The 25,703-nt window shown below is 42.9% G+C and overlaps 1 protein-coding gene across 22 annotated transcripts in view; it reads right to left on the minus strand.

Moving 5' to 3' along the window:
* The window catches only part of NRCAM (neuronal cell adhesion molecule), a 267,938-nt gene that overhangs the window by 60,953 nt on the left and 181,282 nt on the right, over window positions 1–25,703 (minus strand). For 12 of the 22 annotated variants that reach the window (XM_082691992.1, XM_082691991.1, XM_082691984.1 and 9 more), the window contains 5 exons: window positions 10,644–10,844; window positions 8,503–8,520; window positions 5,649–5,754; window positions 3,339–3,535; window positions 2,094–2,216 (listed from right to left, as the gene is read on the minus strand). In XM_082691992.1, the coding sequence (XP_082548118.1) occupies window positions 2,094–2,216; window positions 3,339–3,535; window positions 5,649–5,754; window positions 8,503–8,520; window positions 10,644–10,749 (550 nt within the window). In that variant the 5' untranslated portion in view covers window positions 10,750–10,844. Of the gene's footprint in view, window positions 1–2,093; window positions 2,217–3,338; window positions 3,536–5,648; window positions 5,755–8,502; window positions 8,521–10,643; window positions 10,845–13,770; window positions 13,791–25,703 lie in introns of those variants that run through there. The other 10 variants (XM_082691989.1, XM_082691982.1, XM_082691983.1 and 7 more) reach the window with 2 other exon arrangements.

Genomic DNA, 25,703 nt, shown 5'->3' on the forward strand with positions numbered 1-25,703 from the left:
CTCAGAGTCGTGAGTCTGAGCCCCACTTTGGGCTCCATGCTGGGTTTGGAACCTGCTTGGGATTCTCTCTCCCTCTCCATTTGCTCCTCCTCCTCGCCCCTGCTCCTACCCTCTCTCTCTCTGTCTCTCAAAAAAAACCCAAAACAAACAAACAAAAGAATATATATATATATATAGTGGGTTCTTTTGTTTGTTTATATATATAATATATATATATATATATATATATATATATATATAGTGGGTTCTTTTGTTTTTTGTTTATGTATATATATATACATAAACTCAGGAAAATAATGTACATTTATTTAATGAATACAAAGAGTTAAAGATAAGCATTCACTGATTCTCTTCTGATTCCCGTGTTGTATTTTATTATTGATTGGTGTTGGTAAGTCGAGTTAAAGGAAATGAGACTTTAAGGAGGTGGTAACACTTCGCCCCCTGAGTTCTTGGCCTTACATTTGGGAAAAAAATGTACACAGGCAGGGAAGAACTTGATAATGTCACCTTGCGAGAAGAAGGCTATACAAATCTGAAATTTTTTCCATATTCCAGATGCAATTTCATTTGAAAGGTCCAGATGCTTTGCCAACAGCCTAAAATGTAGGTTCATGACATAGCCCGGAAGTGCAGCATGGAAAACAAAGTCACATACTCAGATGATTCTGAAACTTCACATGTATTCGTCTATTTACTAAGTGAAAAGGTCATCGTTTCTGAGTAAGAACCAGGGACCGAACATAGCCTCGTTTGGGCAGTGACATTTGGATACACCTCTCATTTACATCTGACTCATTATGTATTCTTTCAAAATCTGTTCGAAAGCTTGTTATGCATTCAAGGGAAAATATGTCTGCTCATTGATTCATTTATATATTTATTTTTCATTTCTTTGTGATATTTTCTCCGAATATTTTTCCATATAAGAGTCACAAATGGAAATGAAATATTCCAGCTAAATTTTCTCTTTAGAAATGTGAACAGTCTATGAATTCAGGGGAAATCATGTCACTGAGAATAGACTGTGCTCCCTACAAATATTTTCCATTCATCCCCACCATTCCACCTAAAAGACTCTTGTCAAGGTCAACAGTGATCCCGATGTTGTCAAACTGAATAGTGGTTTTCGGTCAGATCAGAAGTTATCTGATCTTTTGAAACAGCTGATCAAAAGGTCTGTCTTCTGGACACTTGGCTTCACCTTACCGCAACGACACGGCTCTGTCTCTGCTCTCTTCCTCCCTTAGGGATGGCTCCTTCTCATCTGCTTTGCTGGTCTCTCCCTAAGTCCCTCTGGGGGGCTCCTGGTCTCCACACCACAGGCTTTGACCTCCCCCCCGCCCCCAGTGCTTTCCCCCAGCCCCAGCTCTAGGAGCACCTCTGCACTACCATGCCTGCTTTGCTGAACAGAGCCTGACCTCTGCCTTCCAACTCCTTCCGGGCTTTTCCTCATGGCTGTTCTACAGGCTTCTCACCTCCACAACCCTCATTTCTTGGTCCCCAAGCAGAACCCCATGTCACCTCTAAGGGAGCATGCTAACCTATTAGCACAGGAGGTTCTGGAGGGGAGGAAAGGCAGTACCACACAGTTCCCTTAAGGACAGGGCTGGGGTAGACAGATGTGAGATGACCTAATGGATGACTTCATTCTCTGTGCCTCGGTTTCCTCCTCTAAAATGTGGAACGATGACAAGATGCTGGACATCGCTAGGAAATGCAAATGGAAACCACAGGTTTAACGACCTCTAAATCTAAAACAAACAAACAGAAGAGGACAGACACGGGTATAGGAAATGAACTGCTGGTTATCAGAATTGAGGAGGCTCACTGCATAGAATATGAGCTCGGTGGAAGCAGGAAATCTGGTTTCTTTAGGTGCCTGGTATACAGTAGGTGCTCAAGAAAATCATGTTGCTTATTTCATGACACATTACTTATTTCAGTGAGCATTTCTTTCTTTTGAGCATCTCTAAAACATCTTTCAAATATTTTATGAATCATGGGAGGTAACATAGGATCTTATAATCATAAGAATCTTGAAGTAATCATAAGTATCCTGAAGACAGAAAGTTCATATTTTTTAAACTTACAATTATCCATCCAGAATATTATAGGTGGTGGTAGTCCAAGCGGGGGTCTGCAAGGAAGGATTAGAGACTGGCCATTTCGAAGTGTTATTGGCTCAAGTTTTTCTTTGGTCCACAACGGTGACCCTATGATATAAAGTAATAACTTCTAAGTTATTTCTGCATTGGACAATAAAAAGAGCACAGAAAGGAAGACAAGATAAACTTTGGGGGTGAAGAGTAACTCTGGGTTCATGTACATTAAGATAACAAGAAAATAATTTTAAAATCCAAGGTTAAAGGTAAAAAAAGTGATGATTTTCATTCACTGCCATTAATAGTATAAATGCTGTCTCAGCAATTCCATGTCTTTTTAAAAAAAATCTGGATTATTAAATACATTGTTAAGAAGATAGGTAATTTCACTACAAGCGTGTTCTTCATGAAAGAATGAAAAGCACTAGGTGTCAAAAAGTTTGTTTAAACAAATAATTGTACACCCACACTTTAGAGTGTATACACTATTATATATTAAGAAGCATATACTTATGCAGAAGATTGATATGAGAATATAGATGATATGTAGATAAGTCAGAAAAGGTTATAAAATAGTACTTCAGAATGAGCTCGGCTGGCACACATACGTGCCTATCTGCCTAGAGAAGGTGGAAAGATCGGTGGTTACTTGATCAAGTGGAAAGAGTCATGAGTACCTTTTTCAATAACTTTTTTGTAATTTGTAATTTTTTCCCAAGAATGAACACAGGTAAGAATGAGTTTTTGAAAGGACCAGAACTGCAAATGGCTACTGTTCTTTAAATACAAGCTCTTTAAATATAAGCTGTTGAGAGAACGGGGGTAGTGACTTCTGCAAAAAAAGCCAATGACTGCAGGTAGTGAGGTCCCTGTATTTCCAGGGAAACAAAAATGTTAATTACCCACTATCCATTTCATACTGAATTTATTTCCGTCGGGCTGTCGGAAGTTCGCTCATACATGAGATACATGAGAAATTAATCATTTAATCAATTCGGGGAAGATGTGCTTTTCTTACTCCCAGTGTTTTATTCTGGACTTGCATAAAAGACAGACAGGGTTGGCACAGCACTCAGGGTACAGTGGAAAGGAGCAAGAATTTTTAGGCACAACGACAGCACTGGAGGCAATGGCATTGACTTCTTGTAATACTATCGAGATCAGCTCACAGACATTGAGTCTTAGAGCCAATCTTAAAAATTGGGTCCAGTTTGGTGGACGAGTCCCACTTACTGGATGGTCGGACAACGATATTATTAGAAATTGCTGCTCCGCGCTCATTCCGGGCTGTGCACTGATAGACCCCTTCGTAGGTCTCCGCCTTCCCTTCACTCATGATGTTGATCGTGAGGGTTCCTGAGCCTGGCTTCATGGTGACAAGAGGGTCCTTCTCTATGTCAAAATGCGTCCCATTGCGGGTCCAGGAGAAGCTGCCCAACACATAAAGGATTAAGCTTGTTAACAGTCCAGAAAGACAGCGTTACATCCTCTTTCACAAATTCCTAGCCGCTTTGTAGGTTTTTAGAAGTAAGGATTACATTTTAAAGATTTTATTTATTTATTTATTTATTTATTTATTTATTTATTTAACAGAGAGAGAGAAGGCAGAGAGAGGGGGAAGCAGGCTCCCTGCTGAGTAGAGAGCCCAATGCGGGGCTCGATCCCAGGACCCTGAGATCATGACCTGAGCTGAAGACTGAGGCTTAACCCACTGAACCACCCAGACGCCCCAAGGATTATATTTTAATACGCAGTGAAAGAACATCAGGCTCTAGACTGACAAAAATGTTTCATTGAATCGGGACTTAGAATAAAGGGCCGGCCGTACATTTTAAGGCACATATCTTCATTTAGAATGAGCCAGAATCTGTCTCAAGGAAATCAGGCACACAAATTGGCTGTCATTTTTCAAAGAAAACACAGAAAGTAGGTCTCTGAGGCACGTTCTCTTAGAGCTTTATTAGCATTTTTATTGTAAACTGCACTGTTCACAGAGTTGATAACCTGTCAATAAAATTTTGCCTTGGGCTGAAATGTGACCAGAAAGGCCTTCCCAGGTACATGTGTGCATCTGAAATGGATCAGACTGGTTTCAAGTTACCAAAATGCAAAGTTGGGGTGAGGCGGTGAGAATGAGCTCAGTGGGGTTTTAAATGTTGGCTATTAAAAGTGATAATTCTCTCTAATACACATTCTGAGAAATTTCAATTCTAGGGCAGAAGGACTTTGTAAATTCCTCAGGAAGTATTTCAAATGGTCAGCTGCAATTCTTTTTCCTTTTATTTATAGAAAAGATTGCCTTGTACAGAAGTCGTGGCGCAAGTGTAATTAAATACTTTATAACTAGTCATAAATCAACTGTGGCCACGCTCACACGGAACCACGAAGCTCCGGACCTCACTGTGTTTTGCAGGCCCACTGGGATTTCCCTTCCCACTGCTTACCCTTAGGGCAGTCGTGGTCCCATCATCTCAGGGTGGGAGGGGGTGCGAAGTGGGAGCTATGGATGGAGAGGGGGTAGAGGACAGGGATGCTGGTAAATATCCCCATTCCCATAACAAAAAAACTATCTGGCCCCAAATAATAATACTGCCCTGTAGAGAGTGGAGGCAAGTGGCGTGTCAGTGTGAGCCCGTACGGGGACTCCATGAAATGACAACATCTTCAGGCTTGCGTGCTAGAGGTTGCTAACAATATGGCAGAACATACATTTTTTATTTTTTTAAAGACTGTATTTATTTGACAGGGAGAGACACAAAAAGAGAGGAAACACAAGCGGGGGAGAGGGAGAAGCAGGCTTCCCGCCGAACAGGGAGCCCGACATGGGGCTCCATCTCAGCACCCTCATGACATGAGCTGAAGGCAGCCGCTTAATGATTGAGCCACCCAGGTACCCCCAAAATCCACATTACGTTTTAATAATAATAACCCAACTCTCCAAACTCCCCGTACATAACCACAGGTGGCAGAGCATCTGATGGTCAGCTTCGGGACTGGACTACTGGAGGAGCACTGTAGGCGTCAGTTTCCCATCTGTAACACCTGCTGGTTGGACCGGATAACCTTCCATGTCTCTCCCACCCCTGAAACGCTGTGCAGGGCTCATGCCAAGATCCGTACGGAGACTCTGAGTACTGAGCCCTGCCAAGGCTGAAAACCCACTCTCGACTATTTTATAGACTTCTACTGGGCAAGGACGGATCTTGGAAGCCATCGATCAAATTCAGCTTCTTCATTTTACAGAAGAAGAAACTGAGGCCCAGAGAAAATAGGTTCGCCCACGCCAGAAGGGCAGTAGGGCCCTTAGAAGGCTTTCTTCCACATCTCCCTATAATTTTGGAGCGTTTTGCGGAAGGGGGTGTGTGAGTACAGAAATGCAATTATCTGGGTGTCCAAGAGGAACAATCTGACTCCCATTCATCAGAAAGACAAAACGAAAGAACTGAGACATGATACTTCAGAGACAGGCAGGACTTGAAATTGACTTAGTATTAACCCCGATGTTTATGTTCGGTTCCATAACAGAGCAGAATGCACACCCACCTTGGAGGAGGTTTCCCTTTGGCCTCACACTGGATTACGATATTCTCTCGAGGGTCAATAATGTAATCTTTTGGAGACTGCTGAGTAATGGTTGGAGGCTGTACCACTTAATTGTAGAAAGAAGAACAATGTAAAGAAGTCATTTAAGATCATAATAAAAATCACTCTTTCCATGTCAAAATCGCTTGCCCTAGACTAACGATGCTCCAAATGTTTTTAGCAATCTCTACGGTGGCAGCACATACGTTACTAGATTTTTAACTAAAAGTCTCCTAAAACTTTGAAGTCAAGGCACAACTTCCTTTTGGTAAGTTTATAGGGATTCGCAGAGCACTACAAGTTCGGGAAGATAATTACCAACACAAGTTTAATATGAAGACCATGTCTCTTCTGATGTAACAATGAGAAATTCTTGTGAATTTTTTGGGTTCCAGTGATGCTTTTCAATAACATTTCAGTTATGAGGTAAACGGGCACTTCTTAAGAAAGACTAACTGACTTATAGTTCATTAGTGTGTTAATGTAATATATGTTGGGAACAAATCAATTTGAGAAGTTAGCGTTAAAAATATGGGTAAATTAGAGACTTGGCAGTCTTATTAGAGCCAGGAAGTAGGTGGCTACAAGAAACAAAGATAAAACAGTCTCATTTAGAAGATCAGTGGCACTGGGAAGTGCTTGGTTACAGAAGACATTTCTGTTTTGCTCTTCAAAGTGCTATCTGATCATTTATTTTCATATCCTATGGGGAAATCGCTCTGACCCAGAACAATTTAGTCCGAAGGAAGCTGGTTTATGGACATCCAGTGTTCAAGCCACTCAAAGATCACCATGTCCTTCTTGTGAAACCAGAATCACAGAATGTTAGAACAGGAACTGGAGAAACCATCCACTTCCACTTCTGTTGTTGCCCAGGGCAGTTAAATGGCCTGAGGAAGAAGACACAAGCAGAGAGCCAAACTCTCCCAGTAGAAGCCACTGCCTTGTACAACTCCAGAGAGAGCCGTTCACACAGATGAGGGGTTCTCGACCTAAGGTCCCCTCAGAGGACATCAGGCCATTTCTTGAGACAACGCTCGTTGTCACCACTGGGGCCAGAGGTGGTAGTGGCATCTGCTGGGCAGAGGCCAGAGATGCTGCTAAACATCTTACAGGACAGCCCTCCCCCTTGCCTCCACAAAGACTTATCTAGATCGTTTAAGCTTTTCATATTCTGGCTTTTCTCTTTCTACCCAGGCTCTGTGCTTCGTGAAACCTCCTTCACCGGCCAACCAAGCATTTGCCAAAGCTTACTACTAATTGCCTTCTCTGCTCTTGTCTTTCTTTACTGTGATTAGCAGTTGCCAGGGTTAAATTTATCATTTCCATGTCTGGTGTCCTATGAAGCAGCCAGCATGGTTCTCTTCTCTTGTCTGGTCTCCAGTCTTCTTGCTGTGCCCTACAATGGACATTGAAATGTGGGCTCTGGCTATCCGAATAACAGATAAAGCCCAGATCAAAAGCAGAGCTTGTTCCTGTCATCATTTATTATGAACCTAATAACTGCTGGATACTCACCAGTACCAATTTCCCTTCCCTTTAGCGAGAGTCAACCCCATCTCAGTTCCCCGTGCCAGGTAGCACCTTGGGCTGGGGGGGTAAAAAACTCACTGATTCCTTCTTACCAGTTGTGAGACTCCCAGCAAGCTTCTTACCTTCTGTAAGCCTCACTTTCCTTAGAGGGAAAATGGGGCTTAAAATTGGTATCTACCTCCTAGGGTCACTGGAAGGAGGAAGTAAAAGAATCTGGGTAAAATTCTTAGTACATGCCACAACCGTAATGGTTCAGTGTGAGCTCTGCACAAATTCTTGTCATAATCATTTTTATTTGGACCAGCTTCATCTTTGAGTGGTTTTTTTACGCTCTGGGAGCATAGAGTTTGGGATGATGGAATGAAGGCTGGAATTTCATATCCTAACAGTAGACACCTAGGTGGCAGATGGGGGCAGGGACTGTGAGGAGGGCCTCAATCCAATTCCTTGTATTTTTTTGCGAGTGACAGAGGTGCGAGTCTGGTGGCTTCAAACCCAGCACTTCTGTTCACACGTCTGCCGCAGCTGGTTAGGTGGCCCCCTCCCCCAACTGTCAGGAGTCTAAGGTCTGTAAGGACCTCTTTGAACAGTGCTTAGGTCACCTGACAACTAACAAACACTTTATAGAAAGAAAGCTGATTTTATGTGATTTTCCTGGTTAATCCAATCTCACAGGATTTTTTCAAATGCCCGAAGAATCGAGGTAGATTCTAGGAGCTGTCCAACTGCAGAAGTTTTTGCTTAGAAACGAGTTACGTGGGGAACGTTTAATTGTCTGTTGCACACTGCAAAACAATATTCAGATTCACGGGGCTGTTGCATTGCTGGGACGTGAGCCTACACGGTCCAGAAGAAGTATGGTGAGGTACAGCGTGGCTGACGTGGGTGAGACGTCGGCTCGCGCTCGCCTTCGGAAAGATAGCGGAAGATACACCTCGAGGTCAGCGAGCATTTTATGGCATTTAGACCCAGACAGCCATTTTCTTTAAGTTTTGTGAATTTTCTCATTGAGTTACATCAGATGCGAATAAAGCTTGGAAGTTAGTCAAGCGGCATAGCGGTAAAAGAAAGAGTAACACCGGAGTCTTCGGAATTCATGCAAGGCATCTATTAAACTTGCTTCTTGGTATTTAAATGCAATGTTTAGCCAGAGGAAATGCACATGCTCAAAAAGACGTTAGGCACAACCCCTAAAGCTGTGCGTTCCATTCACAGTATTAATTCAAAAACAAAGACACGGTCAAGTGCTCACACTGCCGAGTAATTATGGAAAGACACTTACAGTCTTCAAGAAGTTTTGCTTTTTCCCCATCAATATCAGCAGGTGAGTGGGCAAACGGGATTAAAGAAAACCAGATGTTAGTACTGAGAACGTGAGAACGCTGGAGATCAAAGGGGCATCTTTGTCTATTTGGTCTGACCTAAAAAACCAGGACAGTGAATGTGGAAGTCATGAGGTTGTAAAAGAAAGACGTTCCCACTAATGGTTTTGTTTACTTCTGCATCAGCCATCCTGCATAAACATATGGAAGAACAAAAGGAAGGCTTTCAGGGGGGGGGGGAATTCTTCCAGGACTAGGAATGGCTATTTCCATTCCATACATGTGCTGGACAAGTAATTATGTTCAATTTGAAAAATAGCTGAAATCTACAATTAATCTGAGTTGTCACATACCGTGTCATGTCTGATCCTATTATCCCAGACATCACTAGGCCCCCGGTAATGATACCTAACAATGGGACATCACTACAGTGCCGGGGCTCCATCAGAGCCAAATGCAACACTGGTTTTAGGTTTTTACATTTCTGTGGTTCATCTGCAAGTCAGTAATTGAACTTTTCAGCCGTTAGCCTACTTCTGCTTCAGAATTCCTCCTCACCCAGGGGTTGCTGGTAGGGGCACCAAGGAGCAGCTCAGATGGACGGGGTGTTTAAGGAATAGGGGCGGGGAAGAAATGACATTAGCATGCAATTCAAATGATTGTGCCCTGCTGCCTGTCATTATTACTTGTAAAGGTTAATGCAGGAGCGCCTGGGTTGTCCGTGACTTTCTTTTCATCATGGTTATGCCTCTTCTCCATTAGCAGCAATAATTGAGTTAGCCGTAGGTGACTGCTTCCCCCTGATTGTTAGATTGAGCCGTCAGATTAAGGGAGAATATATTTAACACAAGAGAGAACAAAAGCCCATTTCTCTCAAGTGCTTTCGTCTCTCTTCTGTAATCTGCTGGGGCAGATGCTTACTTGGGCATTCCAACTCCAATGGGCTGGTTGCATACATTTTTTTTCTAATTGAAATTAAGGGCAATGAATATTTTTTGAAAGGAAGTAAAATGTTGCATTTTATGGTCCTTTAGACTGTAGATGCACAGCAAAGGAAGTCAACCGAGAGTGGGGTAACCACATCTTTTCTTAATGTCTTCCCACTGGGACTTGCAACCTTCTTTGGCAAAAAATGACATCCCCAACAATTGAATAGCCCCAGGAAAGTGCTATCTTCCTTGCACCTTGGAAAGCTTGCCAAACAGATGTTCTATTCAGGAAGCTAATGGATTTAAAGAGGTCAGGCAGATCCAAGAATAAAGGATGAATCTGGATTACAGTCATTGTCCAAATCTGAAATTCTGCTTTCCACTGCAAGAGAAGCGACCCGTCGGAACCCAGCATTCTCTTTCTTTCTCACCACCAGGCCACCCAGGGCAGACGGAGTGCAGCATTATCATTCCTGTTAGTAAGAGGGGTGGGCCCTGATACAGTAGCGGTTGCTCGTTCCATTTTAAATAGTGTTTTTTTAAACCAAAGATCTTTCTCTAGGCTTTACTAAGATACATGTCCTAGATCCAGACACATGTGTCAAGTGAATTTTGCCCTGTTGGAATCAAGAGAGATGAATTATGGGCAGTCTGGAGCTACGGAGGGGAGTGGGGTTGGTTGAGAAACCATCCCCCAATCTTTCCAGAGCATTCTGAGCACGTGAGGGGGATGGGGTGGGGGGGTGGTGTAGAGTTGGGGGGGTGGTGTAGAGTAGTGGGGAGGGGACGAGTGGGAAGTCTCCATGACTGTCAAAGTGATTCATACAGTTTTCTTGCAGGACCCCTTCTATCCAGAGTCACCCGTTGGGAGGATCAGGGGAGCCCACTGTTTGCTCCTTCTCCACTGCCCCCCACCCTGTGGTACACAAAAGGCACCTGAATAGGAAGAAAGATAATGACAGGGAGGGGACAATGGTCTGACCGGTTCAATGGCCATTTCTGTGGCGAGACTCTTTGGAAACAGCAGGTGCTGTAGGTAAAAGCCAAATTAATTGTGATGAGTTTTCCCGCATCACACAGACACCTTCTCCATTCACGCAGCTCACAGGGAGGGGAACCGCTGGGGCGGCTTTGACTCCCGGGCGCAACAGCTCTACAACGTTAATACTTACAATCAAGAGGAACGTCCAGCGCCCTCACCAGCTGGCACAGGAGGAGAAGCAGGGGTGCCCTGCCTGCAGGTAAGCGCTTCTTCCTCGGCATTATTTCAAGCTGCATTAGCTGAGCTCCTGCGGAGACCCACAAACTGAATTTCCTTTTCTTCTTTCGCAAAAGATCTGCGTGCAACGTTTAAATAGTTTTCATGCAGGGAACTGAAAAAGGAGAGAGTAAGAATTATAGCGTATTAAAAAGAAGGAAATGAGAGGAAGTCCGCTGCCCGGAAAATCAGTTCTCTATTATACATGAACTCTAAAACGGAGCTAACTTTTTAAATATTTAAGTCTCAGGACTGGAATAATCATTTATTCATAAATCAGCTAAAATCAGGTCAGAAGTATTTGTAGGGATGTCAAGCAAAATCTGTCCATACTGCCATCCTTACGGTTTTCCCATTTTAAATATCGGTATCTATGCCAGAGGCTACCATGTCATTCCCAACAGGAAAAACTTGGCATATAAATGGATTAGAGGGGCGCCTGGGTGGCTCAGTGGGTTAAAGCCTCTGCCTTCGGCTCAGGTCATGATCCCAGGGTCCTGGGATCGAGTCTCACATCTGGCTCTCTGCTCAGTGGGGAGCCTGCTTCCCTTCCTCTCTCTCTCTGCCTGTCTCTCTGCCTACTTGTGATCTCTCTCTCTCTCAAATAAATAAATAAAATCTTAAAAAAAAATGGATTAGAAAGTGTGAGTTTAGAGAAAGCCTAATGGCTTCTCCATACTAGAGACTGTCTTTGGGAAAGTCCAAGGCACTGTTGCACATTTGCTTCAAACCCCAAACACTGATTTACCAGCGGAACCACCAACAATGAAGGCCTCTCCTATCTCTTACTTAGACCAGGAGAGCAGACGTGCTGGGGCGCCCAGCTCTGGGCTTTTCTTACCAGTCACCCTCCGAAACAGTGGGCTCTATCAAATAAAATTCAGTATATCTTTAAACAGATAATAGAAAAACTTCAGTGATCTGGCCTCAATTTATCCTTCAACCTTATCCCCTCCTATTTGCATTAAGCTATTTTTCGGTTTGCTGGTCTGTTTCTGCTTCTCTCTCTTGGGTCAGGCCTTCAAAATGCCCTGAGTTCTCCCACCTGCATGCTTTTGTCTCCTCGGTTCCTTTTACCTGGAATGTCCTCTCCACCGTATTTCCTTATCAAAGTCTAATTTATTTCTTTATAGATCAGTTTAAAGGGAAACACTAGCCGACCAATCAAACTAGAAGTCCTTTCACCCTCCCCTTAAGAGTTCCTAAATTCCTAGTTTTAATCATGATTTATATAGATAGATAGATACAGAGATAAATAGATTTTTTTTCTTTTTTGGGGTATGCATAGTCTCTCCCCTACTCCTTCAGGCGAGGTGATGTCTCTCCAATTTATGTATCCCTCTCGTAACACTAATGTAGTTTGCCCCACACAGAAGAGGATCAGCACAAACCAACTGTAGACCTCTGTCCCATGGCCACCTCCTCCCTGGAAGGAAGCGTCTAATCATGACTTCTCATTTATGAAGACATGTGGGGGTGACCGGTGGCTCTCTCGAGAGGACAGAGGGTGCCTCCTACAGCTTAATTACTGAATGATTTGTGTGATTTTTATTATTTGTACAATTGAGTAGTTTGATAATATCCATCTTTCCCACTAAGTTGAAAGCCTCCTAAGGGCAGGGACAGTGGTCTTTACTGTTCAATGTTTATTTTTTTCCCCAGAGGCCATCGTAGTGCCTGGCACACTGTAGGCTGTATGTAAATATTTATAGGAGAAAAAAAAGAAGAAAGGGGGAATGCGAAAAGAAATGGAGATTTGAGATTATTGAAGACAAGGCTCTATTCAGATAGGCTGTCTGAGTACAGTCTACCTAAAGTTGTGTTTATATTTTACTACTGGATTTGAAAACCAAACCCTTGTCTATATGGTCAAATTAGCTATCATATCATGTCTGTGTGTGGAAGAGAGCTTACATGTTTAAAAGGAAAGTGAGACAATGCTAACAAGGTGTTTTGCTAGCAATTGAGGTTCTGATTTGAACCTGATGACAACTACAGTTGGGACACTTCTTGGTAAACAAATACAAGAAAAAGGACTAACACTAGGCTAAACATAGACATTACACGTACATAAATATTGTTTTCTGAATGAAACATCCATATTCTGTGGTTTTGCTTAAGATCCAAGAAATTTGTGTTTCCATATTACAATATATATAAAGCAATCATGTCCATTACAATTTCGAGAGGCTGATACAGAAGCTCATCTAACTATCTCTTAAAAAACAAAAGATTTTGTTTGTTTATTTGTCAGAGAGAGAACACAAGTAGGGGGGAGCAGCAGGCAGAGGGAGAAGCAGGCTCCCTGCTGAGCAGGAAGCCCTGATGCAGGACTCCATCCCAGGACCTCGAGACCATGGAATGAGCTGAAGGCAGACGCTTCACCCACTGAGCCACCCTGGCATCCCTCATCTAACTATTTCTAACCAAAATATACACCAGGCAGTCTTTCTATATGTGCAAACCATATCTCTATCATTTAACCACGTGTGCAAACCATATCTCTATCATTTAACCAGATTTATTTAGGTCTCTCGTGATTTTTCTGTTGAAATGTGAATTCTGAATTTACACATGAGCTTCGCAGAAAATGCAAATAAATGGCACTAAAACAGGTTGATGCTACATACTAAGCATATGGAGACAGAACTCCAGACTGAAACACAGAGAAAACGAATGGCTCACCTGCCTGATTTCTGTCAGCCTAGTCAAGTGCATCCCATGTACGTGCCTAGCTCTCTGAAGGGGTGCAGGAGAACTAAAATACTTTCTAAAAGACATACAGAAAAATTGCAATGCCTGTGAGATCTTAAGCAGCTACCCACAATTTCCAAGTCCTTAACTGATGATTTACTTTGCCTGCATGTCTTAACCAGTCATCCTCCCAACAGAGAAAACTGTTAGACACTTTCATTAAAAAGCAAGCATCCTTCCACCTGCTTTACCTTTTCAGTCTACAGGGACTAAGATATTGCCATTAAATCGCAGTGTCGCCTAAAGAAAGAAATTGAAATTTAAAAAAAAATTGAGAAGGTACTTACTTAAGGAGACAAGAGTAAATCCTCACAACGAGAGGAGGTCATGAACTAGATGTAGTCTTTCTTCAGAAGTCGTGAGCTAACTGCACCAATAGCCACAAATCTGTCTCCAGTGTGGGTTCTGTTTGGGGAGGACAGAGAGACAGTCCTGCCCAGCCTCTGACTCCTGCCCGTGGAAAATCACCCACTCCTCCTACGTATGCCATCAGAGGTGAAAAACTCAGTGCCTAAGGACAGCATTAGGTCCCCAGCACTCAGTCAAAGTGAAAATCAAATACAGCTACAGAAAATTGAGCTCTCTTTCTGTAAGAGTGATGTGCTGTGCGTATATCACAAAGAAAAAAACCACCGCTCCTAAGCTCTCAGTATTGATGTCAACGCCCTGCCCAGCTAGGAGCCCATCTGTCTGGTGGTTTGCCTTGCAAAATGCTGGTCATTCTCTCCTACCTGAGAATCATGAGTTAAAACCAAAGTGTTTATGCAATTCCATTAAATGAATGAAACCCCAATTTGAAATAGCAGCCTCAGTCAGGGCGGAAGAGTATGTTAGTGCCATACACAGCTTGAAATTTACAAAAACAACTTGCATGGACACTTCATTATTTTTATATTTTTATTTTTTTAATATTTTACCTATCTATTTCAGAGAGAAAGAGAGAACATGAGCATGAACGGGAGGCGCCGAGGGAGAGGGAGAGAGGGAATCTCAAGAAGACTCCCCACGAGAGGGAGCCTAACCCAAGGCTAGATCCCATGACCCTGAGATCACGACCTGAGCTGAAACCAAGGGTTAGAGGCCTAACTGTGCCACCCAGATGCCCCTTCACAGATATTTTAGAGCATGATCAAACGAGACAAATGTCAGGTCCAAGTTCAGAATATAATTCATGCTGACACTTAAAACCACGTATATCGCTAAAATGACCCCAGAGTATTGATAAACAGAAAGGCCTTTTAATATTTCCCTTCATTTAACTCCACTCAAAGCAATTCTTTGCAAATTACCTACAGAACCTCCGAAACAGAAGGGAAAGGGACATCTCTCTTCTTCGGTAAACTTTTCTTCATTAGACAAGAAGTACAAGTCAAGGTTCCCTTACTTCTTTTGGCTTAAAACTCATATTAATCACAGAGCAAATGTTTCCCTGCATTATTTGCCATACATTTAAAAAGAAAAATGTGAAGTTTTGACAAAGGTTTCATATTAAGCCCAAAAAACATAGCTCTCCTGTTATTCACTTATGAAGTTTTGTCATTCAAAAGAAGACAAAATCTTTGTTTTTTCCTCTCAAGTAAAAGGTGAAATTATTTTAATTAAGAAAATATATCAGCTCTTTTTCAGAACTGAAAGGCCATGTACCACTCACAATTTCATTCTGGTCTGTTTGTGCTTTTCCGCATCCCAACATGGGTGGTTCGATGCCGACTGTAACACGATCTATTCTCTAAGCCAATAAACAAATATGCTTATGTGACTGGATGCCCTTGGGCACACTTATTATTGCTCTGGTGACCCATCAGTGTCCGGCCTCACTAACTGAGTGTGACATTATTTTGGCTATGAAAGACGTTTTATCAGCTGTCAACTTGGGGATGGTTACTTTATATTTTGTTAAATATTTGCCATTGGAATGACGTCCATTCTAGCCCATGCTTGCACTTCTCAACTCAGATTTTGAGTCTGAGACTACGGAAGGAAGGTCAATGAGAAATGGGCAATGAATTTGCTTAATTGCAAAGTCACACTTAAATCTACACAGCTACAGGACCATGAAAACACTTCAGAAAAAGTGGTCTGGGATTTTGTCTCTTCAAATAACAAGCTAAACTTTATGGAACTCCAAGGAACATGTTTCTAATTTGGCGCTAGCCCAAGGGATGTCCCAGAGAGTTTCAACAAGGAATCTGGTAACCTAGAAGAGTATGTAAGGAAAGGTGGACAGTTATCAAGTGTTTTTGTTCAAACAATCAATGATAGAACACATCTTGGTCATAGTTCAAATCTTGATTCCTCAGAGCACTTTAACTGGTCATCTTCTTTGATATTTATAAAAACCTCAGAAGACAGGAAAGCAGGGACTGTGCCCATTTAGTAGATGAGAAAGGGGGGAAATCCCATCACAATGGCTATTATTCACTGAGCACCGTCCAGGTACCAGGAATGGCACTGAGTTGGCTCCATGCATTTACTTATCTCATCTTACCAACCCCAAAAGGTAAATCCTATTACAATTCCCAATTTACGAGATGCAGAATGGTAAAGTCACTTGCTTAAGGGCACCCACCGGTGTGTGAAGTGCCAGACCCAGAGTTCCCATTCTGGAAAGTTCTAGAGCATCCAGCCCTCTCACATTGCCACACCCTGAAAAGCCCCTAGCATTTCTCTCCCTCTCATAGGTTCTTATTTGGCACAATAGCTAATAAACAAATAGAATCACCAGGTTTACCACTGATGTTGAAAAAAAAAAAAAAAACACATCACTAATGGATTCTGAATATCCACAGAAGATCTTCACGGTGTCGCTCGGAGCAGGACTTCAGGGGCCTCTTCGGGTGACATCCCACATGACTACCGTCAGCTGGAACTGTGCCACATGCCGGCCCTGGCCTTCCAAAGGAGCTGCTAACTAGGACCATACAGACTAGACACGCTTTAGAAAAGTTAATTTTAAATTAAATCTAGGCACTATATGCCCACTATATGCCCATACAACATTCGTAAGGTACAAAAGACCATAAATTCAACATAAGCAACCTTAGCAATTCCATTTCTCTCCGAGAGGAGTTTTACTACCAAGTTTTGCACATCCTTCTAGAGATAGTACATGCATAAGAAGTGTAGACATATATAAAACAATATTTTAAGGATCTCTTGAATTTAGAAAAGCCTTTTATAAACCTTTATAAGTTACTGAAGTTAAAACATCAAAAATACCAACGCCTTTTAACGTGACCTAGCTTTCTGCATCACACAAAATTATTTGGATACTCGCTTTTTCACACTTCCTCTGTTTAGCACAGCCAATGACCAGAAAAGAATTAGTAGACAATGATCTAATTGAAAGATCTAAGACAAAGGATAAAGCATGCTTAAGGCAAAGTCCATAGGGCTGAGACTACCAGCGACCCTGACCAAGATGCACCTGTCCCACACTTGTGCAGCTGGTTATGTGACGACAGCCGGCATGCTTAACCCCAGGGGTGACAGGGCTGACTGCGGACGGAAGGACGGAAGCAGTAAGTGACAAAGGGACCCGCGCTTCTCACACTGTGCTTCTGCTCCCACGTCCAAATCCAATCACAGTGAACTATGAATGGAGGGGGCACCATTCCTCTCCGAATGCTTGCTCTGATCACCATGCCCTTCTGCATTGACCCCTGACCGAGGCGAGAAGAGTCAGGGGTGGGTGTGTGACCAAGGGAGCAGCCATGTTTGAGCCTGTTGAGATGACGAGGCTGTTTAAAGGCCCAAGGAGTGACCGACAGAGTGGTGACAGACTCGTTTCTCAGGGAGAGGGTAGATATGAGGCAGAGAGGAAGAGGAAGTCAATACTTTGGAGTGGGAACAAAGGCTGAAGACCACAGAAGCAAGGCGGCCTGGGGAGCCATGAGTCAGCAGAGAAGACGAGGTGTCAAGAGCAGAAGGAAGCCAGTGGAGCAAGAAAATTGGTAGAAACAGGAACAGACTGTTGCCCAGTGACTGCAGCATCGTGGAACACCCGACAGGTGAGAACGAGAACCCGCTCCTCCTGTACTGTGCTCACGAGGCCTCTACAACTCTTAGTATCCCAGGCAGTGGTCCAGTTCTCTGTGAGGTTGACCAGAATAGTGGTTGTGGTTGAAGCGACTTCCATCTTGTGGACTAAAACAAGCCTGCATTAGTGTGCTAGGTGGACTGTTCCGCGGGTGGCCCACGGGAGGCGCTCCTCACGGCATCCATACCCCGTCGTCCCCTCTCACCAGGACTCTGAGTTTGGCCATGTCAGGTACTTTGGCCAATAGGATTCTAGCAAGAATTACACAACCACAGGTGTGGTGAGCGTTTGCACACCAGGGCTCAGGCGCTCATAAGTTCCCTCTGGGAAGCTTGAGCTATGCTACTGCATGATGGGAAGCCAGTGGGAGGAGGCCCTAGCGAGATGAAAAACCATCCTGGACTTGCTGGGCCCAACTGCAACATTCGTCGAGCTGCTGAAACACGCTCCAGCTCTATTTACCTTCTTGTAAACTGGGGTTTTCTACAAATATCACTGAGAAGATGTAAGGATCAGAAACGGTTTATTAAAACCTTCAGCATAAAAGGCCTTATGGGATATTCGTATTCTAAATGGGCTATGTCTTATCCATTTGTCAAGTAAACAGCACATGGCAAAATGGCAGATGTTGAATGGTAGATAATAACATTTTGGATGCCCGGCAGGCTACCTGCTTAAAAAAAAAGTCACATTTCAAAGACCAGAAGCCAGGGTTTATAAAACGTATTCTTTTTTTCTTTTAAGATTTTATTTGACAGAGAGATCACAAGTAGGCAGAAAGGCAGGCAGAGGCAGCGGATGGGGGGAAGCAGGCTCCCCGCTGAGCAGAGAGCCCGATGCAGGGCTCGATCCCAGGAACCTGAGATCATGACCTGAGCCGAAGGCAGAGGCTTAACCCTAACCCAGGCACCCCCTATAAAGCGATATTCTTGTTAACTGGTAAGAACCATTCCAAGTGGCGATGCAAGGCATGGTTCAAAATTTCAGTTGTGCTCCCCTTCTCTCGGGCCTGGAGGTGAGTCTGGGAGAAGAATGGGAAAGAGAATTAGCCTGACTTCAGGGAGCAACTAACCCAGAGGTCTCAGTCCTTGGCACAGTACAGTTTATCTTTCACTCGTGTTAATGTCCAAGGTGGCCTGCAGGGGCTTCTGCTCCGCCATGTTGTGATGTTGCCATCTCAGCAGGTGACTTCCACAGTCCCCGGATTCTCCTGCTCTAAACTGCTTCCATTCAGAGGTGACACACACATGTCTCTTGCTCGTTAACCCATTAACCGGAAGTAGTCAACGACTCCCGGGAAGCCTCGTGAGCAGTATGAGCTCTGCCGCAGAGAGCAGGCGTGAGTCACAGCCGATCTGAAGGTGCACAGCAGATCTGGGAGGACTTTCAAAAGCGACATTCTATGGGAGGGCCGTCTTATTGTTTCATATCGGGGACGAGCCAGGGTGCAGGAGACTGGTGGTGAGCAAGGCCCACCACCAGTGTGGGTGCTGGAGGCCCCCCAGCCGCCGCCTCTGCCTTCCTCCTCGCTGCATTTCTGAGTCACTCTTTTCTATAGCGTGGGCCTTCCCCAAACATGAGCCCGGGTATGGGGCGGGGAGAGGCAGAAGGCCCAGATTTATCGAATCCGAGGGACATCAACTCCTGCCATGTCACAGATGTCACAAATGTAACAATCATCTACACAGGAAATATTTAAAATATATTTTGCTGAGGTATCCAGGCTCTGTATAATCACAATAGGACCATGAAAATGACAAAAGGAGACGATTTGACATGAAGAATTGTGTTCTCCACTTGTTATCAGTGCCGGGTAAGGTATACTATCATAAACTAAATAGCTGGGAATCCTTCATTCCAGCTGGAGGCGATTTCATGTAAAGAACAAATCTCAGTTACTTGCTGATATGCATTTTGCACTACAAAGGATTTACCAGCAAAACAGGGGAGTCGCTCATGAAATATTTAACTCCCGGTGCATTTAATTTTCTGCAAAGATGCCATGTAGAAATCTGCATTTATATACAAAAAATAAATCAGTAAGTGACCATTTACTGCAGAACGAATATGTCAGATTTACTCCAAAGAGCATCCTTGTCCTATGCATTTAGACTATAATTCAGTTTCCAGGAAGTAAAAAGTTGGATCCTCAGGAATCCGTATTCTGTACTAAGCACACAAAAGCAAGAATATTGGAGACCTGAGATTTAAGCAACCCATCGATCAAAGCTTTAGAATACTCTGCTAAAAGACACTGACTTCTCAGGAACCACTTACTCTATGAGAAGGTCACATTCTATTTCTACGAAAATTTGTTCTTTTGTTTGTTTATTTTTTAAAATGGGCTCCCCAGAAAGAATATATTCTGCTGCGATGGGGCAAAAGAAATGGCAAATCAAAGAGCTGATCAGGAACGCCAGCAAGAGGAAAAGTATTTCTGGTGCAAGTGTCCTGCTGCCTGGAAAAAGTCAGGACAGAAAAGCCTCTGTTTTTTGTTTTGTTTTGTTTTAGCATTTTGTATTTATTCATTTGAGAGAAGGGGGTGCCCAAGAAACTGGGCAGAAAAGTATCTGTGAAAAATAAAAATTTTAAGCCTATGAAAAGAATCACAAAGATTTCCAGGAAAACATCTGTAGGGGCTCATGCTTACATCTTTAAGGTCTCCTCCAGCCCTGTATTTTGGGATATGAGCACTGCACCTGCTTTAATGTAAATGGAGCCAAGTAAAGCAGTCACCAACAGGACAGTCACTACTGAGGGACAGAGGGAGAGCGACAGAGAAGCAGACTCCCTGCTGAGCAGGGCTGGAGCTCTGACCAGATCATGATCTGAGCTGAAGGCAGATGCTTAACTGTCTGGGCCACCCAGGCGTCCCAAGCCTGTTTTTTTTTTTTTTTTACAAAGGGTTGATAAGAACATTATACCTAGGATTACTTCCTCTTTGTATCTCTTCAGTTGCATTTTCATGGAAAAATGTTTGTGGGTAATCTGAGCATTTATGTCCTTAAGAGAAACACCTGTGCCTGCCTTTCTGGAAAGAGAACTGGAAAATGAGAAGGCAAGGTGAGACAGGAGGACAAAGGCACAGCCACGAAAGAAGAAATGCCAGAGATGTCAGAAATTTCTGAGTTACATTATTATTATCACTTTTTTGGGGGGGGTTGAAATTATGGCAATTAACAAGAAACTGGGCAGAAAAGTATCTGTGAAAAATAAAAATTTTAAGCCTATGAAAAGAATCACAAAGATTTCCAGGAAAACATCTGTAGGGGCTCATGCTTACATCTTTAAGGTCTCCTCCAGCCCTGTATTTTGGGATATGAGCACTGCACCTGCTTTAATGTAAATGGAGCCAAGTAAAGCAGCCACCAACAGGACAGTCACTACTGAGCTGCCATAGCAGAAAAATAAAACCAAGATCAGAAATGGGAAAAAAGAGAGCTAAGCATCAGATTCTGCAAGGCTGCTGGTTATTCCATCTGATGAGGTACAGCAAGGTAGAGATGGAGACATGAGTATCAGCACATGTTAACTATCTCAACAACGGGCAGAATGATGTGGGCAGGAGAGGCAAGTCTGTGCTCAGCTCCTGCTCAGAGAAGTGGAGGAGTGAGGCTCCCAACTGTGGCTGAGTCGTGGTTTCTGGATCCAGGTGCCATTTGCTGCATCTCTGTATCCAGAGGATGCCACTTGAGCAAAAGGAGAGGCAACATCTGTGGAGAAGAGGATTCAAAAGTCTGGAAGAGCAGCCAACAGAATCTAGAAGTGAAAAGGGGGGCGGAAGAACAAAGCCAGCAGAAAGGCAAGTGGCAGCAGACCAAGGGAGAACACTAAGAACGTCTAGACCAAGGAATGTATGTGAGACAGAACCCAAACACAGTCCCAGAGCTGAAAAGGACAATTGCATATGGCTTCAACAGGGTACTTGGTGTGAGTGTGGGGATTGCTCAGGCTGTGGGTAGAAAGGAAGCACTGAAGGTCCTCTTTCTCCCTCCTGGTCAGCTGGCTCAGGATTCAACCAGTAAACATTTGACACCAAAAGCAAAGGGAACAAAAGCCAAAATAAACAAGTGGGACTATGTCAAACTAGAAAGCTTTTGTATAGCAAAGGAAACCATCAATGAAATAAAAAGGCAAATCACTGAAAGGGAAAAAAACATTTGCATATCATATATATATATATATATGTATATATATATATATATATATTTTTTTTTTTTTTTAGATTTTTATTTATTTGACAGACAGAGATCACAAGCAGGCAGAGAGGCAGGCAGAGAGAGAGAGAGAGAGAGAGAGAGATAGGTGAAAGCAGACTCCCCGCGGAGCAGATAGCCCGATGCAGAGCTCGATCCCAGGACCCTGGGATCATGACCTGAGCCGAAGGTAGAGGCCTTAACCCACCGAGCCATCCAGGTGCCGTTGCATATCATATATTTTACAAGGGATTAGTATCCAAAGTAAATAAAGAGCTCACACAACTTAAGAGCAAATAAACAACCTGATTAAAAGAACAAAACCAAAAACTCACAGAAGACCTGAATACACATTTTTCTAAAGACCTAACGGTGGCCAACAAACACATGAAGAGATGCTCAGTTATCACTAATCACCAAGGAAATGTGAAAGAAAACCACAGTAAGGCATCACCTCACAACTGTCAGAATGAATCCTATCAAAAAGACAAGAAATAAGTGTTGTGAGGATGAGGAGAAAAGGGAATCCTCGTACACTGTTGGTAGAATGTAAACTGATGCAGCCATTTACTTTAAAAAGGGGGGTGGCTCCTGCCTGGCTCAGAGGAACAGCATGCTGCTCATGGTCTCAGGGTCATGAGTTCAAACCCCACACTGGGAGCAGAGATTACTTCAAAATAAACACACACACACGTATAAATAGGTGCAGCCAAGATGTGATTTTTTACACATACACACATACACAGCCACACAATGGAATATGATTCAGCCACTCACAAATGAAATCTTGCCACTTGTGACAACATGGATGGACTTGGAGGGCATAATGCTAAGTGAAATAAGTCAGACAGAGAAAGACAAATACCATATAATCTCATTATATGTGGACTCTAAGCAAAGCAAAACCAAATAAACAGGCTCCTAAGTACAGAGAGTAGAGTTGTCAGAGGCAGGGGGTGGTGGGTCAGGCAAAATGGGTGAAGGGAGTTAACAGGTACATACTTCCAGTTATAAAATAAATCAGTCGTGGGATGTAACATCTAACATGACGACTGCAGTTAATAACGCCGTATTGCCTATTTGACATTCGCTAAGAGACTCAATTTTAAAAACTCTCATCACAAGGCACCTATCTTATAACCACGTATGGTGACAAATGTTATCTAGACTTACAGTGCCATCACTTCACAATATATACAAATACCAAATCATGTTGTAACCTGAAACTAATATAATGCTGTATGTCAATTATACCTCAATTAAAAACACCACCATCTTCTCATGCACAGAGTAAAAAACAAAAAAACAAAAAAACAAGTGCACAGAATTTTAGAGGATTCAATTAAATTTAACTCAATAATCTGAGAATCAATTATGTACAGATCAATGGCTGCCTGGGGGTCAGAGAGGAGGGGGTGCAAAACAGCAGGAGGACTGTTTTGAGGACAGTGCTCAGCAGAATGGATGATAGAAGGCGCATGAAGCCAAGTTATAATTATTTAAAGTGACAATGATACACCTGGCCCCCTGAGCCCATCATTACCACAATCACCAAACCGGAAAACTAACAGACTGCCAGGCCCTAGCTGCGGCATCTGGATGAATCTTGGTCATTTTTAAAGAAATAAAAGTCAATAGTTTTCTACCCTTGATGTAAAATAAGAGAATGGCTTTTTGACCTTAATTAAGTAGATTTCTTAAATATCATACTAAAAATATGATCCAGGAGAGAAAAAAAATAACAAATTGGACATCCTCAAAATTAAAAACATTTGGTTTTCAAAAGACAGCAGTAAGAAAATGCAAAGACAGCCCACAGACTTGGAGAAAAATACTAAAAATCACACATCTAATAAAGGACTTGCATCCACAACATAGAGAAAGCTCTTACAACTCAAAAATAAGAAGACAATTTAATCTTTAAATATGGGCAAAAGATATGGATAGATACTTTCCCAAAGATACACACATGCCCAATAAACATGTGAAAAGATGTCCGATACAATTTATCATTAGGGAAATGAAAATTACAAACAAGATACCACCACGTACCCACCTGAAAAGCTATATTTAAAAAGGCTGATCATACCAAGTGTCAGTGAAGACGGGTAGTGACTGAAATTTTTGTACATTGCTATGGGAATGTGCAACGGTATTGCCACTTTGGAAAAAAAGCTGGGCAATTTCTTAAAAGATAAATGCATACTTGGGATGCCTGGGTGGCTCAGTTGGTTAAATGTCTGCCTTTGGCTCAGGTAGTGATCAAGGTCATGGAATGGAGTCCCACATCTGGTTCTGTGCTCAGTGGAGAACCTGCTGCTTCCCCTGCTTGTGTTCCTCGCTCTTTCTCTCTGTCTATGACAAATAATAAATAAAATCACAAAAAAAATGCACACTTAATTACCAACCCAGCAATTCTATCTCAAGGTATTCACCTAAGACTAATGAAATATAACTACAAAAAAGACTTACATGCAAAGGTATACAGCAGCCTTTCCTATGATAATCAGCAATCGGAAGCAACCCAGGACTGGTGAAAAGATAAACACAATGAGGTGTATTTACATAATAGAGAACTCAGTAATAACAAAGAATGTGCAGTTGATATATGCATCCACAGGGGTAAAACCTGAAAATCATGCTACATGAAAGAAAGAAGCCAGACACAAAAAAAGTCTATATACAATTCCATTTCTATGAACTTTCCAGAAGGGTAAAATGATAGAATCAGAAAACAGATGGGGGGCTGCCTGAGGCCATGGGGTGGGGGTGAGGCAGGGTAGGAAGAAATTTGGGGGGAGGTGGTGGTAGTATTCTAAACTAGGCTGGAGTGCAGTTTGCACAACTGTATTAATTTACTACAACTCACCAAACTACCCTTGAAATGAGTAAATTTTGTGGGATGTAAATAGTATCTCAAAAAAGCTATAAAAAGAGAAAAAGAACGCGAACATCTGTTTTCCAAATAAAGACCCGTTCCAGGGGTCTATTCTCCCCTGGCATGTGCTCTCACAGATAATTCTTCCGCTAGTCCCTGTACGAGTTAAATACATCTACTTGTGAATAAACAAAACTGAGCGAGACTGAGAGGAATGACAAACAATATATTGGTTTATGAGGCTAACTGAATTATTGAAGGGGTGATTTCAAGAGGAGGAATGTAGACAGAAATGTAGAGGGGACTATCCTGACTGAATTAGGACCAGAGGGAAGAAGCTACACTGGAGGGGCGCCTGGGTGGCTCAGTGGGTTAAGCCGCTGCCTTCGGCTCAGGTCATGATCTCAGGGTCCTGGGATCGAGCCCCGCATCGGGCTCTCTGCTCAGCAGGGAGCCTGCTTCCTCCTCTCTCTCTCTGCCTACTTGTGATCTCTCTCTGTCAAATAAATAAATAAAATCTTTAAAAAAAAAAAGAAGCTACACTGGTCATTTTCATGAAAACGGTATTTCTTTCTTTCTTTCCTTTTTGGTTTATTATTTATTTATTTATTCATTCATTCATTCATTTTATTTATTTATTTTATTAGACAGAGAGAGACACAGCGAGAGAGGGAACACAAGCAGGGAGAGTGGGAGAGGGAGAAGCAGGCTTCCCACCGAGCAGAGAGCCTGATGCGGGGCTCGATCCCAGGACTCTGGGATGATGACCTGAGCCAAAGGCAGATGCTTAAGGACTGAGCCACTCAGATGCCCCGAAAATGGTATTTCTATCACCATCCGTAAATCAGTTTCCTTAACAAGAGCTCGGGACAACTTCCAGCATTTCTCAGAACTGTGTTTAGGATATAAGACTCGCTTGTACATAACTTTGATTTCACATCAGAATTACTTTGGTCTCACGTGCACTTCCAGCTCCCGGGAGGCCGAGAGAGGTCGTTGGGAGTCTCAGAGGAAGGCGCGGTCCGCCTTCTTCACGCGCCACCATCCCTCCTCCTCCTCCTCCTCGGCTCCATGTGGCTCAGCCTAACTGAGGATTACCAACACTTT

The sequence above is a fragment of the Mustela nivalis genome (genome assembly GCF_964662115.1).
Source record: "Mustela nivalis genome assembly, chromosome: 12".
NCBI lineage: Eukaryota > Metazoa > Chordata > Mammalia > Carnivora > Mustelidae > Mustela > Mustela nivalis.